Genomic DNA, 17,797 nt, shown 5'->3' on the forward strand with positions numbered 1-17,797 from the left:
ATCCTCTCTTATTCTATCTTATCTATTCCCTTCATAATTGCATATGTTTCTATAAGATCCCCTCTTGTCCTTGCCTACCAGGCTACTAGCATCCACATCCAGAGGATCATTAGCCACCATTTCTGTCACCTCCCATAAGGTGCCACCACTAGACACATATTCCCTTCTCCTCCCTTGTCAGTCTTCCACCGGGACCATTCCCTATGGAACATTGCAGTCCACTCTTCCTTCACTCCCAAAACACACCTAAATCTCATGACACCCTCTACTGCAACCGCAGAATGTGCAACACCTGTCCACTTACTTCCTCCCTGCTCAGTATCCAAAGACCTAAACACACCTTCCAGGTGAAGCAATGTTTTACCTGCACTTCTCACAATCTAGACTACTGCATTCACTGCTCACAATGTGGTCTCTACATTGGGAAACAAAGCATAGTCTGGGTGACAGCTCTGCAGAACACTTGTGTTCTGTTCACAAAAAAGATCCTGAACTTTCAGGCGCATGCCACATCAACACACTACCTTGTTCCCTGGCCAATATCTCTGTCTTGAAGCTCCAACGAAGCTCAGTACAAGCTGGAAGAGCAGCACCTCATTTTCTGCTTGCCGCCTTCTGGACTCAATATTGAGTTCAATAAATTTAAGACAAGTTCTGCCATGTCCTTACTCTAACCCTCACAACCAGGCCTTGATATCAGATAGTAAAACGTGAGGTCTGCAGATGCTGGAGATCAGAGCTGAAAATGTGTTGCTGGTTAAAGCGCAGCAGGTCAGGCAGCATCCAAGGAACAGGAAATTCGACGTTTCAGGCCAGAGCCCTTCATCAGGAATCTGGGGGGTGCAGTGAGAGAGAGAGACTCACTGAAATCCTTGTAGAGGGAGGAAGAGAGCTTCTTCAAGGAAGGCATCCTTGCAAGAGGATTCGCAGTAGGTTAAAATCTTCGAGTAAAACGTGAGGTCTGCAGATGCTGGAGATCAGAGCTGAAAATGTGTTGCTGGTTAAAGCGCAGCAGGTCAGGCAGCATCCAAGGAACAGGAAATTCAACGTTTCGGGCCAGCTGTTAATACACACCACTCATTGTTAGCCATGAACAGTCCCCACTAATACTATTCACCCTCCTAGCCAGATTGTTATCCATTTGTTTGCCTGTCTAACTGTTCTACTCTCTCCTTGGGCTCTATCCTCATTTATCATTTACTCCTTAACACCCCCACCCACTGCCTTATCTTTGGCATGTGGACCAACATTTTCCTAGCTACCTTCAGTTCTGAGGAAGGATCACCCACCTGAAATGTTAACTCTGATTTCTCTCCAGGTTCTGCCAGACTTGCTGAGCTTTTCCAGCAATTTCTATGTTTGTCTATGTTATAGCGATATCTGAACACTTGGAACTGGGCCTGAGTCTATCAGGCTTCAGCAGTATGTTCCTTCTGACTCTGGCTTGTAACTAGTTCCATTAATAAAGACTATGAATGATCCCTCAGAAATGAGTAGACTATAGTTCTTTACATTGTGGCAGCAGTAACCAGATTGACAGAACCAGAGGCAAGCAGCAACAAGTGCCCAAAATGTCTGCCCAGTGTTAAAGGTAACCATGAGGCGAGTCCAGCAATCTGATTCCAGAAGTGGACGAAATATCTGAAGAGAAGCTCAGTAGTGATAGGGATCAGCAAGCAGTGTACTTCAAGCCCCACGTAGGCACTGAATCGCAAAATAGCAAAGCCTGTGCAAAGTCTAAAGCAACCAATAGAAGGTCCACAAGCAGCAAGTAACAAAAAATGAAAGATCAACTAGCCACAGTGACTAAACACTGCGGAAAACCAAAAGCCCTCAAAGGATGGGTAAGAATCAAGCCCTCTGAAAATCAACAATTCAAAGCAGACAGAGAAATAGGGCACAATTGACACCATGCATAAACTGCAACACTGGGAATCCAACCAGCATGTTTTGTAGAGAATTGGAGTATAAAGAGAGCGATCAGTCATTGTTGCAACAGCAGCACAGAGAACTAAGCACACACCACAGCTGGTGCTATCTTCCACGGTGTTCTAGCAGTCAAGAACACAAAACAGTAGTGTCATTTCTTCCTGGGAATCTGGCAGATTGTCCACAAGATTTCAATGCCGTGACTGCATAGAATCCTTGGATGAATTGTGGTATGCAGATATTATGATAAAAGACAAAAAGCCTCATTATCATTTGGTTATAGGGTATATGTAATTTTTTTTCAGATGCTACACCATAGTTAAGGAATTCTTAGACCATCCTTGGATCAACTTCAGATATTACAGCTTTAAAAATCAGTGAAAGGTCAGTTTTGGGCTACAATGAAAATTTAGTCACACAGACCTGTATGCTTTGCCTAACCTCAGCACTTCTTCATTAAGTGGATCTGCGTGCCTAGCCTCATATATTTCTTGGTTAGCAGATGTTGGATGCTGAAATCAATTCAGTGCACCAAGAATCACTCTCTACTGCAGGCAATTGAGCCCCAGGACTGTGAAAAGGTAACACAGACCTTCAATTTCTCTCAGAAGAACAGCTACAAATAAGAGAAGAAAAAAATGGATCAAATGAGATGACTAGCCATCAGAGGCCATTGTAGACCTTAGTTTGCTCTTTCAGGATACTGTCATGATGACATACGTTGTTAATTTAATGGAGGATAAGACTGTAAATCTTCCTATACTCTTACATTCAGCTAAACAGTTTATAAACTTCCTATTGAATCTCTTCAGGAGAATGATTCCATTTTCCCAAGATGGTATTGATAAAGTTGTAGTAAGCAACAGTTACTCTAGCCACATTTAGCTTTTTAAATTCCTCCCTGTGTAAAAGCTTGGATGACTACAAGAAGCAGAAACAAAACATTGTTCTGCTTCAAATATCATGGGAAAAAGTGAATCATCAAATAACTTTACAACTACTGAAATGTCAACAACATGTGATATCCTGGACTATGAAGTTAGAAAGGTCCTTAATCCTGCAAGAAAATTATTGTACTGACTTAGTGTAGATTCGTGAACATGGAACTTTCAGGCAGGGTGAGATGCCCCACCTGTAATAGTAGAAGCCAACCCCATACAATACATCTTTACAACCATGTACAGAAAGCATCAATATCTATTGGGCATAATCCAAGCAAACACCCATCAAGAGGAAGTTCAGCAATTACAAGCAGTTAATAAAATCTCTCCAGAAGGAAGATATCCTTTACTTCAAATAAGATCAAGGCACTCAGGACTATTCAGAGCTTCTAGAGCTGAATATTGCCTTGAATCAGCCTAATGTGGGACAGTGAATGGAGTTCAACAATGTTAAAAACAAAGCCTAGTTGGAAATGTCTAACTGACTTAAAGGAACAGTTGAACAAAAACCTGGCTATTGGCAGTCACATAACCCAACTTGAGACTGAAAGAAACTAAAAGCTACTGCAGATTTCCAAAACTCTTGAACAGAGGCAATCAGTGTGCTTAATCAATTGCATAAGGGTCACAAAGCAATATTATCTGATGAAAATGTTCTGTTACAGTCAATGAATCATGACTTTACAAACAAAAAGGAAAGTCTTGAAAAGGGGGACAGAAACCTTTAGTTAACTTTGCAGAAGACTCTCACAGAGAAGCAATTCCTTGTTAAGGACTAAAATTAAGGATGAACAAGTATTTTGCATCAGTATTTACTGTGGAAAAAGACATGAAAGATATAGAAAGTAGGGAAATAGATGGTGACATCTTGAAAAATGTCCATATTGCAGATGAGGAAGTGCTGGATGTCTTGAAAGGCATAAAAGTGGATAAATCCTCAGGACCTGATCAGGCACCCTAGACCTCTGTGGGAAGCTAGAGAAGTGATTGCTGGGCCTCTTACTGAGATATTTGTATCATCGATAGCTACAGGTGAGGTGCCGGAAGACGACTGGAGGCTGGCTAATGTGGTGCCACTATTTAAGAAGGGTGGTAAGAACAAGCCAGCAAACTATAGACTAGTGAGCCTGACATCGGTGGGGGCTAGTTGTTGGAGGGAGTCCTGAAGGATAGGATTTACATATATTTGGAAAGGCAAGGACTGATTAGGGATTGTCAATATGGCTTTGTGTGTGGGAAATCATGTCTCATGAAACTTGATTAAGTTTTTTGAAGAAGTAACAAAGAGAATGGATAAGGGCAGAGTGGTGGATGTGATCTATAGAGACTTCAGTAAGGCGTTTGACAAGGTTCCCCATGGGAGACTGGTTAGCAAGGTTAGATCTCATTGAATACAGGGAGAACTAGCCATTTGGATACAGAACTGGCTCAAAGGTAGAAGACAGAGGGTGGTGGTGGAGGGTTGTTTTTCAGACTGGAAGCCTGTGACCAGTGGAGTGCTACAAGGATCGATGTTGGTTCCACTGCTTTTTGTCATTTGAATAAATGATTTGGATGTGAGCATAAGAGGTATAGTTAGTAAGTTTGCAGATGACACCAAAATTGGAGGTGTAGTGGACAGTGAAGAAGGTTACCTCAGATTACTACTGGATCTTGAACAGATGGGCCAATGGGCTGAAAAGTGGCAGATAGAGTTTACTTTGGATAAATGCGAGGTGCAGCATTTTGGGAAAGCAAATCTTAGCAGGACTTATATACTTAATGGTAAGGTCCTGGGGAATGTTGCTGAACAAAGAGACCTTGGAGTGCAGGTTCATAGCTCCTTGAAAGTGGAGTCGCAGATAGATAGGATAGTGAAGAAAACATTTGGTATGCTTTCCTTTATTGGTCAGAGTATTGAGTATAGGTGTTGGGAGGTCATGTTGTGGCTGTACAGGACATTGATTAGGCCATTTGGAATATTGCATGCAATTCTGGTCTCCTTCCTATTGGAAAGATGTTGTGAAACTTGAAAAGGTTCAGAAAAGATTTACAAGGATGTTGCCAGGGTTGGAGGATATGAGCTATAGGGAGAGGCTGAACAGGCTGGAGTTGTTTTCCCTGGAGCGTCGGCAGCTGAGGGGTGACCTTATGGGGTTTACAAAATTATGAGGGACATGGATAGGATAAATAGACAAAGTCTTTTCCCTGAAATGGGGGAGTCCAGAACTAGAGGGCATAGGTTTGGGGTGAGAGGGGAAAGATATAAAAGAGACCTAAGGGGCAACTTCTTCACACAGAGGGTTGTGCATGAATGGAATGAGCTGCCAGAGGATGTGGTGGAGGCTGGTACAACTGCAACATTTAAAAGGCATTTGGATGGGTGTATGAATAGGAAGGGTTTGAAGGGATATGGGCTGGGTGCTGGCAGGTGGGACTAGATTGGGTTGGGATATCTAATTGGCATGGATGGGTTGGACCAAAGGGTATGTTTCCATGCTGTACATCTCTATGACTGTATTAGACCAAAACTGCGCGCAATACTTCAGGTGTGGTGTCACCAAGGTTCTGATCAAGACATCCCTGCTCTTGTACTCAAAGCTTCAACCTACCAGCTGACTATATCACCAAATGCTACTCATCCATGATTACTTTCAGTGACTGGCATTTAGGTTGAAATACAACTCCCTATTTCAACTCAATTACCATTCAGGTAACAATTAGCCTTCTTGTTTTTACTACTAAAATGAATAGCCTTACATTTATCCACATTATACTTCACCTGCCATGCAATTGCTCACTCACTCAATTTGTCCAAATCACACAGCAGTCTCTCTGCATCTTTCTTACAGTTTACCTTCTCATCCAGCTTTGAGTTGTCTGCAAGCTTGGCGATATTATGTTTAGTTCCCTAATCTATATTTTGAATAGCTAGGGCCCAAGCACTAATCCTATTGGACCCCAGTGGTCACTGGCTGCTGCTCAGAAAATGGCCTATTTACTCCAACTTATCATTTATTTTCTGCCAGATAGTTCTCTATCCATGTCAGTACACTACCCCCAATCACATACACTTTCAGTTTTCATACTAATCTTTTATGTGGGATCTTATTGAAAACCATTTGAAAGTTCTAGGAAACTATATTCACTAGTTCCCTCTAATGAAATTTACTAGCTACGTCCATGAAGAGTTCCAATAGATTTCTTCAGTATGATTTTCCTCTCACCAATCCAAGCTGACTCTGTCCAATCCTGTCACTGGTTTCCAAATGACCTGCTACTAAATCTTTTACAATGGATTGTAGCATTTTCTCTCCTACCGATGCTAAACTAGCTGGTCTATAATTCCCTGTTTCTCTCTACTTTGTTTTTTTTAATAGTAGGGTTGTATTAGCTGTCCTCCATTCTATAGAAACTGTTCCAGAATCTACTGAATCTTGAAAGATAACCACCAATACGTCCATTATTTCTAATGATACTTTCTTAGGCACTGTGGAATGTATCTTATTAAACTCCAGGGATTTATTGACTTTTAATTCCATTAATTTTCCCAACACCATTCCTCCACTAATACTGAATTCCTTCAGTTTCTCTCATTCATTGTTCTCCAACTTTTTGGGAACATTACTTTTATCCTCCTTTGTGAAGACAGAACCAAAATATGTATTTAATTAGTCTTCCATCTCTTTGTTCCCGATCAGAATGCTCCTTGTTTGCAAGTGACCGACATTTGTCATCACTGATCTTTTCTCTTCATATGCATATAGAAGCTTCTTTAATAGTTCTTCACAAGTTCACTCTTGTACTTTATTTTCCCTCTTAATCAATCTCTTTATCCTCCTTTGATGGAATCTAATCTGCCCCAATCCTCAGATCTTTTGGTCCATGTGTATCTCCTTTCCTCGTATCTAATACTAAGCTTAATTCTACTTGTTAGCCATGATCACTTCTCCTGTTCTATTTTTATGCCAGACTGGAATGAAAAATTCTTGCAGTTTTTTTATGACTCTTTAAATAATTGTTATTGCCCATTTACTATTAACCCTTTAAACAATGTTCCCCAACTTATCGTAGCCAATTTGTGCCTTATACCATCATAGTTTCCTTTATTTAAATTCAGGACCTTAGTCTCAGAATCAACGATGTCATTCTTCATTTCAATAAAGAGTTCTATTATAAAACAAAAAAAAACAGATCTAGAAATCAGAAACAAAATGAAAAATTGCTGGAAAAACTCAGCAGGTCTGGCAACATCTGTGGATAGAAAGCAGAGCTGACATTTCAGTCCAATTACCTTTCTTAGAACTTATTTTAGCTCGGAAAAGGTTAGTATATAACCTGAATATGGGGTAGGGAAAGGGGTGGAGATGGAGCCCAGAGATAGAGAGACAAACATTTGGGAATGGGTAGAGGTCAGCCTGGGAGAATGAATAGCTGCTAATGGAAATTGAGAGTGGCTGATGGATTGTTTGTGGTAGCAGCCCATGTAATTGTGTCAGGAAATGAGAGAAGGTGTTCAGGCCCTAAAATTATTGAAGTCGATATTGAGTCCAGAATGTTGCAAGGTTCCAAAGCAGTTAATGAGGTGTTCATGTTCTGCAAAGAAGTCAGCTGATCTGCTCTTCATCTTTCTCCCATGTAAAGGAGACCACATTATGAGCAATGAATACAATGGAGACTAAATACAACCCCCATTATCATTTTCTTCCCAAGGTGTTTCTCAGCTCTATCCATTCTTATTCTTCCTCACTATTGTGTTAAAGTATTCCCAACCAGAAATGCTACCCCACTTTCTTTTCCTTTGTCTATCTTTCTACAAACCAAATACTCGCTGATTAATCAGTTCCAATCCCTCGTCACCCTGCACCCATGTCTCTGTAATCCTAACTATATCACATCTGTTTTTATCTAATGCAACTAATTCATCCAATTTATTACAAATATTCTGCTCATAAAATTTTTACAAAGCCTTTGGTCTTGTCATCTTAGCATTTTTAGGCTTGTTCATGTATTTTTATTCAATGGTTTTTGCTCTCCACCTGTCACATTTCTAATTTCTGATTTTATCTTTTGTTCTTGCCATTTGTTTCCTCCCTACTGTCTAAATGTTTTGGTTCCCATCCCTTGCCATTTTAGTTTAAACCTTCCACAAACATGTGAGTGAATATACCTCCAGGACATAAGCTCTGGCCCTGCCCAGGTGAAAACTGTCCAGTTTGTAGTGGTTCTCTCCCCTTCCCCTGAAGAATCAGTCCCAGTAGCCTCAGAATCTGAAACCCTGCCTCTTGTTACCATCTCCCCAGCATGTATATCTCACATAGTCATTTGAAATATCCTGTTATTTCCATTCTGACAAGCACGTAGATGGGTTTGATAACTTATAGGTATTAACCTAATTCCTCCACACCAAATTTTCTGCAGAAATACATCTTTGTAACTACTGTAGAAGCTAACATCTGCTTTTAATAATTTACGCCAAGGCAGTAATGTTGATGTTTTGAATCTGGCAGGCATGGAGTGCAGAAGAAAGATGAGATTCTTTCTGTTGCCTGCAGCCATGTCTACATCCAATGGTTATAATAGGTAATCAGATTAAATTGAAAATACAAGCTAGTACAGGTTTGAATGTGACTTGAATCTGATTGAAACGTTGAAACATTCTTAGAACATAGAACATAGAAAAATATAGCACAGAACAGGCCCTTTAGCACATGATGTTGCACCAAGAGTTAATCCTAATGTAAAATAAAACAACCTAACCTACGGACCCCTCAATTCACTACTATCTATATGCATGTCGAGCAGTCACTTAAATGTCCCAAATGACTCTGCTTCCACCACCACTGATGGTAATACATTCCATGCATTCACAACTCTCTGCATAAAGAATCTTCTTCTAATGTCCCCTCTATAACTTTCTCCTAATATCTTAAAACTATGAACCCCTCATACCAGTCAATCCTGCCCTGGGGAAGCGATTCTGGCTATTGACGCTATCCATTCCTCTCATTATTTTGCACACCTCGATCAGGTCACCTCTCTTCCTCTTCCATATCTCCAGAGAGAAAAGTCTGAGCTTATTCAACCTTTCTTCATAAGGCAAGCCCTCCAGTCCAGGCAGCATCCTGGTAAACCTTCTTTGCACCCTCTTCAAAGCCTCTGTATCTTTCCTATAGTAGGGCGACCAAAACTGGACACAATATTCCAAGTGTGGTCTCACCAGGGACTTGTAGAGCTGTAGCAAAACCTTACGGCTCTTAAACTCGATCCTCTTGTTGATGAAAGCCAAAACACAATATGCTTTCTTAACAACCCTATCCACGTGGGTGGCAACTTTGAGGGATCTATGTCCTTGCACATCAAGATCCCTCTGTTCCTCCACACTGCCAAGAATCCTGTCTTTGATCCTATATTCAGCATTCAGGTTCGATCTTCCAAAATGTATCACTTCGCATTTATCTAGGTTGAACTCCATTTGCCATTTCTGTAAATTGTTCCACATAAAGGCCACATAAAGGCTGCAGCCTGAAATAGCCCTCAATACTATCAACGGCACCTCCAAACTTTGTGTCATCTGCACATTTACTTAACTACTCCTCAACCACCTCACCCACGTCATTTATAAAAACGACAAAGAGCAGAGGTCCAAGAACAGAGCCCTGCGAGATTCCACTCCACACTGACCTCCAGGCAGAATACTTTCCATCTACAACCACTCTCTGCCTTCTGTCAGCCAATCAATTCTGAATCCAGATAGCCAAATCTCCCTGTATCCCATACTTCCTGACTTTACAAATGATCCTATCATGGGGAACCTTATCAAATGCCTTGCTGAAGTCCATATACACCACATCCACTGTTCGACCTTCATCAACCTGTCTTGTCACCTCCTCAAAGAACTCAATAAGAATTGTGAGGCATGACCTGCCCCTCACAAAGCCATGCTGACTGCCATTAATCATGCTATGCTTTACCAAATAGTCATAAATCCTATACCTCAGAATTCTTTCCAAACCTTTGCTGACCACAGACGTAAGACTGACTGGTCTGTAGTTGCCAGGGATTTCCTTATTACCCTTCTTGAAAAGAGGAACATTTGCCTCCTTCCAATCCTCCCATACGACTCCCATGGAGAGTCAGCGGCTTAGCAATCTCCTTTCTCACTTCCCAGAGCAGCCTAGGATAAATCTGGTCTGGCCCTGGGGACTTATCAATCTTAATGTTTGCCAAAGTTTCCAGCACATCAACTTCATCGATCTTGATCTGCTCAAGCCTGTATCCCAGTTCCTCAAAGTTCTCATTCACAACAAGGTCACTTTTCTTAGTGAAAACCACAGCAAAAATCTCATTTAGGTCCTCCCCTATCTGTTCAGACTCCACACATAAGTTCCCTGTGCTATCCCTGATCAGCCCTACCTTCTCCCTGATCATTCTCTTGTTCCTCACATATGAGTAAAATGCCTTTGGGTTCTCCCAAATCCTTCCTGCCAAGCCTTTTTCATGCCCCCTTCTGGGTCTCCTCAGTCTATTACTGAGCTCCTTTCTAGCAAGCCTGTAATCATCTAAAGCTGTGCTAGATCTTTGCTTCCTCCACCTTACAAAAGCTGCCTTCTTTCTGTTGACGAGAAGCTCCTCTGTTCTCGTCATCCAAGGCTCCTTAATCTTACCACTTCTTACCTGTCTCAGAGGAACAAATTCATGCTTCACTCGCAACAACTGCTCCTTTAATAGTCTTCACATATCAGCTGTGCCCTTTATGTGGAACAATTGCTCCCAGTCTGTATTACCCAACTCCTGTCTGGTAGCGTCATAATTTCCTTTTCCCCAATTAAATATCTTACCTCGGTACCTGCTCCTTTCCCTTTCCAAGGCTATGGTAAATGTGAGGCAGTTGTGATCACTGTCACCAAAGTGTTCTCCTACCACGAGATCTGACACCCATCCTGGCTCATTGCCGAGCACCAAATCCAAAATGGCCTCTCTCCTCGTTGGCCTGTCTACATACTGAGTAAGGAAACTCTCCTGAACACACCTGACAAAAACAGCTCCATCCAAACCACTTGCACATAGGAGGTTCCAGTCGACATTGGGCAAGTTGAAATCACCAATGACAATCACCCTGCTACATCTGCATTTTTCCAGAATCTGCCCACCTATGAGTTCTTCAATCTCTCTCATGCTGTTAGGAGATCTGTAGAAAACCCCCAATGAGGTGACTGTTCCTTTGCTGTCCCTAACTTCCACCCATACTGACTCAGTAGACAAACCTTCCTCAACAACCTTCGTTTCTGTCTGGATCAATTATTTAGGATCAAATTCATTCTTCTAATCTGAAGAGAATTCTGTTATCTTCAGGCTGCACCACTTTCAGTAAAACCAATTTTTTTGTAAGATGACATTGAAATACTGAAGTGCACTTTTGTATTCAAGAACAGCAGGCATTCAGAGGTGTTCAATCTCTTCAAGTATTTTAAACCAAGTGGGTGCTTTAACTGATAAATGACCCTAAAATCCTAAATGAGAATGCAAGTACAATATTCATTTTTCTAAGCAATATGGCTCAGAAATTTCCTTAACTGATATAGCTCATAAATAATTAATAAATAACCAACATGTTAATCTTTCACTTCTTTTCAGAAGGGCATCTACTTATCTTTAGAACATGTTTATAATATCCAATATTCACCTTTGTTACTGTATTGCACAATTCTATTATTCTTTGTGTGGTTTACCCTTATTTCTTTCTCATTTCTTCACTTTTATCTTAAGGTATTTTTTAAAAACTTCACTGTAGTAAAAAAATTTGTTAGCTCAGTGGAAGTCTGTATTTTATGGCTGTATTTTAAACTATATGATGAAATCCATTTTCTTTGTATCTATTTTGTATGGTTAAACAAGCCAGTTGTGATCATTGCATTATTCAATGAATTCAGTGTTCCATTTTGCCTATAAAAAAGGGAGAGGCCAGTTACCAGGTGCTCAATAGGTCACTCAGAGTATTTCAAAAGTGACGGAACAATCAGTTGGGTGGAGGCAATCAGAAGCAGAGGTTACTACCTTTAAATTCTGGTCAGTGAGGTAGTTGGAAGTAAGGAGAAGAGGCCTGATCCCAAAATGTCACTGCTGTAGCGGCTCCAAACACTTGACCTCAGAGGTTCTGGAAGCCAATCGGTGCAGCTAAATTGGGATTAAGGTCAAGGAAAAGACCTAGCAGCCGTGGGAGATTAGAAGAAGCGTGAATAATAATCCAGAGCATCTGAAAATGAGGATGAAGGAAGCTTAGAAGCAGCATTTGCTCTGTGCAAAGAGCAACATTTGAGCTTAGAGAAACCCAGGGCAATAATGGCTAGTTGAAGCTAGCTGTCGGTGAAAAAAACCTGGAGTTGTGCAGTCCAGTAGCTACTGAAGTGTAGTTTCAAGAATTCAGAGGAATGTCGTTCCAAGAAAGGAGGGCTGAATATCAGAACATGAACAATTATTGAAAATTCAGATCTGAAGAAGGGTCACTGAACCTGAAACATTACTTTGCTTTCTCTCTACAGATACTGCCAGATCTGCTGAGCATTTCCAGCAATTTGTGATTTTGCCTCATGTTAACTCTGGATGAAAGTGTAGACATTATAGATTGTTTTACTGTGCTATATTTGACTCAGAACATTTATTATTGTTTCTTTAAATCTGTGGACTCTCAGGGTTTTATTCTCTTAATAATGCCTGGAACTTCACATTTTCTCTCCTTTTTGCAAGACATTTACTTATCCTTAGCCCGATTTGACAAAAATTTGGCAATCTGGTCTGGGATCATAACTCCAATACCTTTTCTCATTCAAGGTAAAATAGTGGATCCTTGACAGGGACGAAGGGAGGATGTTAACCATACTAACTCTGCCCTGAGACAGATCAGTGTGACCTATAATCAGTGTGTTGTTGAAGATCAAGTTACATTTGCTACCTTAAACACCAATACACAGTAAAGAAAGAAATTACAGCTTTGTGGAGAAACAGCAGTTACTTCTGTGAAGAGAATGAAAATCTATTCCTGTGATAACAACGAAGCACAATCCTTAGAAAAGTGATTTATTGTTTGAAAAGAATGGAATGAGATTTCTTAGAATTTAAGCAAAAGCAAACACCAAGGTAGGCCTTGCTGGGGCAATCTAGATGAGTGGAATGATTTTTGAAAGGTATCAGAAGATTCAACCAGGTGTTGAAGGGAAAAAAAAAGCCTGCTGAAAGCGGGAAGTATGTTGGGATTTAATCTTGTATTGTTATCCATTTTCCAGAAGGGCAGTGCACAGAAAAAAGGGAACCCAGTTGAGCTGATAGGTAACATGGAGGTATTATTTCTTCATTGCTGTCTGTGAAGTACTGTTCAAACTATGTTGATTTTAGTTTGTTAAGGGAGATGTCTTACAATGTGAAATAAAATAAAGAACTGGGAGCGCTGGAGACCTGAGACAAAAACAGGTATTGCCAGTGAAACCCCATTTTGCTAAAGTCACCAGACTAGTAATGTTAACTCTGCTTTCTGCCCACAAATACTGTCAGACCTGTTGAGTTTCACCAGCATTTTCTGTTTTTGTCTTAAAATATCAAATGTTATCCCACATTAGTCATTGTAAATTTCATTTGTTTTTAGAAAGTCATCAATTCCTTTGGGTTCACAAGACCTTAACCTTTCTGGATAATTTCAATTTCGGAATTCCAGAGGTATCTTGTTTTGCTTGTGTTTATTCTTACAGCAACATCCCTTCTATGCTTAGTTGATGGAACGGTACTTACCTGTCTGAAAAAAATAGATTTGTACACTGCAGGCAATGACTTTTCATGGTCATGACATTTCTAAGGTGGTTGTTTTCTGTTTAGTGAAATGAAACATTTAAGCTTCCACATGGAACATGATGATAGAAGTATGCAGCTAAATTATGTGGATTTTGAGAGGTGTAGGAGAACTGGATACTATAAGAAGTAGCAAAGAATAATGAGAACCGCAGTCTACTACATAAATCTACAGGGTAGGAAGGTTTGAATATACCAGTCCCTGTTGCTTCTTTGATGAAAAATAATGTGAGATAGAATTGTAACTTCTTCTAATTTCAATGGCAAAGTTATGAGCCAGCTGGAAGAGAAGGAATAATCAAGGATGCAACAATTACAGGTTGGATTAGCAGCATGATAGCAGTGAAAAAACTGAGAAAGCTGAGAGTGTCCAAAGGATCTAAATAAAGCTTTAAAGAGATGGCATAATTCCAGGCTAACCATTGAATAAACTTTCCAATATATTGATGAGGCAAAGGATTTGTCTTTTTAGCTTTACTTTTTGTTTATTTCTGACCTATGGTCATACTGTGTATCGCTGTAATGTAACACTTTTTTTGATTTCTCTATTCTGTAAGTAAGGATTGTATCTACGTACCTTTGTACCTAAAATAGTGCTGTAAGTAGTAACTTATAAATTTTTCACTGAACTCATTTGAGGTCATGTGAAAATAAAGCTAATTCAATTCAATTCAATTTATCATCCTAGGTGAGAAGATGGATATGGTCAAGAAAATGGATGACAGCAGCAGTTTTCTGAATACTTTATGATCACCATGGGGAGGAAATGATGGTCACCCATGTTAATTGGCATTTCCATTGCTTGGAAAGAGTACTAAATGGACGGCATGATGTAATTAATCATTTTCCCAAAGTGGAAGCGATCATGGACGATCTACTCATTTATGGATGTGGATATGAAAGAAGCCATCATACACCATGATCAGAATCAAATAAAACTCATAGAGAGATCTCTCTAAATGAGTCTTAATATAAACAAGAAAAGATTGTAACTCAGAATAACTAAATTAAAGTACCTCTGTCATGTACTGACAGGAAAAGGACTTCAGTTTGATCTTGAGAAGGTTAGCTCTGTAATTGAAATGCAACAGCAACAGAAGTGAAAGTAGTACAAGATTTGTTGGGTTTGTGAACTACCTGGCAAAGTTCTTGCCTAAATTGACAGAGTATAAAACCATATGCATGCTCACTGGAAAGGATGTGTTTTGGCACTGAGGCATAGAAGAAGGAGCAACTTTCACTCACCAAAATACTGGTCATGGACATTCCAATGCGAAAGTAGTGTGATGTCAACAATGAAATCACCACATGTGATGGCAGTGAGTCAGGATTTGACCAACTTTCACACATCAACAAGAACTGGTTGTGTTTATGTCCAGAGTATGAATGCCAACTGATTGACTTCTTGGAATCAGAGAAGGAGTATCAACTCAGGGGTGAATAAATGTCAAATGAAAAGCCAATAACAACTTGTATAACCATTAAAAGATTTGATTTCTTTAACAATTGTGGATGCAATGCATGGGTAGGGATAAGTTAATATGGTACAGACTAGAATGAGGAAATTTTTTTTATGAGTGAGACTTCTCTTTATAGTCCATCCAAACTGGGTAACCTGCAGTTCCAAATGATTGTGTACACAATGTTGATTTTTTTCAATGAAAAGGAGATCTTCAGAGAAATGCCTTTATGCATTGTGTACTGCAAACTTGCTATGGTCATGTGACCTTTGACGCACTTCTTTGCAGCTTGAAGCAAGAAAGTATTCCAGCCCAGGCATGGAACATTTTCCAGATATACAATACAATTTCTTTAATTGTTAGTCTATTCCATTGTTCAGTCATGAGACTCGTGTGCAGCACCTGTTTCTCTACTGTAAATATTATGTAACCTAAACTCTGATTATATTCATCATCCTGTCTTTCTAGTTTCTTCTCCACCTTGAAGATCCTTCTGAAATACAATATCTAACTACCAGCTTGCAATTACATAAATCTTTAACCAAGTAGAAAACCTCATGCACTGTTATCAGGCAAAATTTAATTCCAAATCAATGAGGGGGATAATAGAACAGCTAGAACAAAAAAACTTGCTCACAGCGGGTATCTTTGATACATACTAAATGCCTGGACTTGGGTACAGAAAGTATAATTTCAAAATTTGCAGAAAATATAAGTGAGAATTGTGTGTAGGGCTGTGGTAGCAGATTCCAGCAGGACATGCATTAATAGACTGGGAAATGAGCAGAACAAATTAAACTTGGACAAGTAGGAGGCAATTGTGGGGCAAGTGGAAAGGGAGAATGTAATCCAAATGATACAATTTCAAAGGAACAAGTTGGAGTGTACATGAGCAAGTCTTTGAAGGTTCAAGGACAAATTGTGAATAATGTTAAAACCATAATTGGGATGTTTAGTATAAGTTGAGATATAGTGTACCCAAGGTAAAAACAATGACTGCAGATGCTGGAAACAAGATTCTGGATCAGTGGTGCTGGAAGAGCACAGCAGTTCAGGCAGCATCCAAAGTGCAGCAAAATCGATGTTTCGGGTAAAAGCCCTCCATCAGGAATCCCCTAGCTGAATAAAACACATATTAGGCCCAGTTGAATTATTATTGTAACTGTTTTTGCCTTCACACTTTAGGAAGGATGTCAAAGCCTTCGAACCTAACATGCATCTCATCTTAGGGTGGAGATGAGGTTTGCTAGTATGACACTGTGCCAGAGTTAAGCTTCAGTTACTTGGAGTGTCGGAGAAACAAAGATTGTTCTCCTTACAGCAGTGAAGCTTATGTGTTTGAGCTAGTTGTTTATCTTTACATAGATATCTTTATATATCTTTACATCTGTGTATTCTGATTACTAACCCTTTATAACTTGGAGGTTCCTCCTTATTTACTCAGTTGTCACTGCTGCAGCTTGAGAATTTTAAAATCGAACCTTTACCTGACAAACTGCTAATATGCCTAAGCAAGGCCAGGGATAGACCAGCATGATTTGCTGTGATTCAGGATACAGACATTGGAAAATTGGATGAACTCAATTTTACCTACATAAGCGTGTTGGAATAACCGCCTCTCTTTTTTCCTTTAATTCAGGTCAGCTTCTCCGAATTGACCTATTTGTTTTGCTCCAGTAAATGTAATTTGTTGTTGAAGTGCAAATTACATATCGAATTACTCCTTTCTCCAAGTATAAACATGCTTAACTCCATTACCGTAATTGCTCTTCATGATCCATTCAGTTTTAACCTTGAATGACTCATCTCTCACTATCTCACTGGCGGATTTGAGATTTCGTCTGTCTGCTTCGGCTGGTGCGGTTGTTGTGATCAATCGATCAATTGATAAATAATCCGTAACTTTGAGGGACCTATAGCCCGCAACCTCTTCCGCATTGCGATATTGACCAACTATTTCAGCGTTACTTCTGTCTAGCCTAACTTACAAACCTATAAACTTGAGCGGATTTTTTGAGCTTCCATACTTCAAAGCAAAACGTAACAGAAAGAGTGATCTTACCTAAAGAATATACAAGCTTTCTCTGTTGTACGGTCGAGAGGGCGCCGGAGCCTGAGTGGTTTTTGTTTATCACTTTGCTCTTTAGTCCCGGATTGATTGTTCATAAACCTCACTGTGGAGTTCACCGACTGCCAGATCTCCCTGGGGCAGTTTAATCCTTGATGCGTTGGAGTTAAAGTGGCAAAATAAGTCATAACTCATTCGCCAAAGCAGCACTTCATATGGAAGTGGGGAGTTATGAAACTGTGGGCGTGACGAAGATGTGCATATTAATAAGAACTTGCCGGGAATGTGGTTAATATGTATCATTTGGAGATGCCGGTGTTGGACTGGGTGTACAAAGTTAAAAATCACACAACACCAGGTTATAGTCCAACAGGTTTAATTGGAAGCACACTATCTTTCGGAGCGACACTCCATCCGGTGATAGTGGAGGGCTCAATCTTAACACAGAATTTATAGCAAAAATCTACAGATTGATTGTTAAGCCTTTCATCTGTTAGAATGCAGTGATCGTTTCACTTCTTTCATGTGTAAATTACAAAACTCTTTATTTTAAAGTTGCATTCTAGGTTTAGCTGTTAACA

General features: G+C 39.9%; 1 protein-coding gene across 2 annotated transcripts in view; it reads right to left on the reverse strand.

Annotated features, from left to right (window-relative positions):
• LOC132817428 (dehydrogenase/reductase SDR family member 9-like) overlaps window positions 1-17,517 on the reverse strand; it is a 36,763-nt gene extending 19,246 nt beyond the window's left edge. The window contains exon 1 of one of the 2 annotated variants that reach the window (XM_060827863.1): window positions 17,211-17,517. Coding sequence is in view for 1 of the 2 variants with exons in the window: in XM_060827862.1 (XP_060683845.1) it covers window positions 16,907-16,922 (16 nt within the window). In the remaining variant the exon portion in view is untranslated. Of the gene's footprint in view, window positions 1-16,906; window positions 17,004-17,210 lie in introns of those variants that run through there. The other variant, XM_060827862.1, reaches the window with a different exon arrangement.
• Window positions 17,518-17,797: the final 280 nt, after the last annotated feature.

Source organism: Hemiscyllium ocellatum, chromosome 7 (genome assembly GCF_020745735.1).
Source record: "Hemiscyllium ocellatum isolate sHemOce1 chromosome 7, sHemOce1.pat.X.cur, whole genome shotgun sequence".
NCBI classification, from domain to species: Eukaryota; Metazoa; Chordata; class Chondrichthyes; order Orectolobiformes; family Hemiscylliidae; genus Hemiscyllium; species Hemiscyllium ocellatum.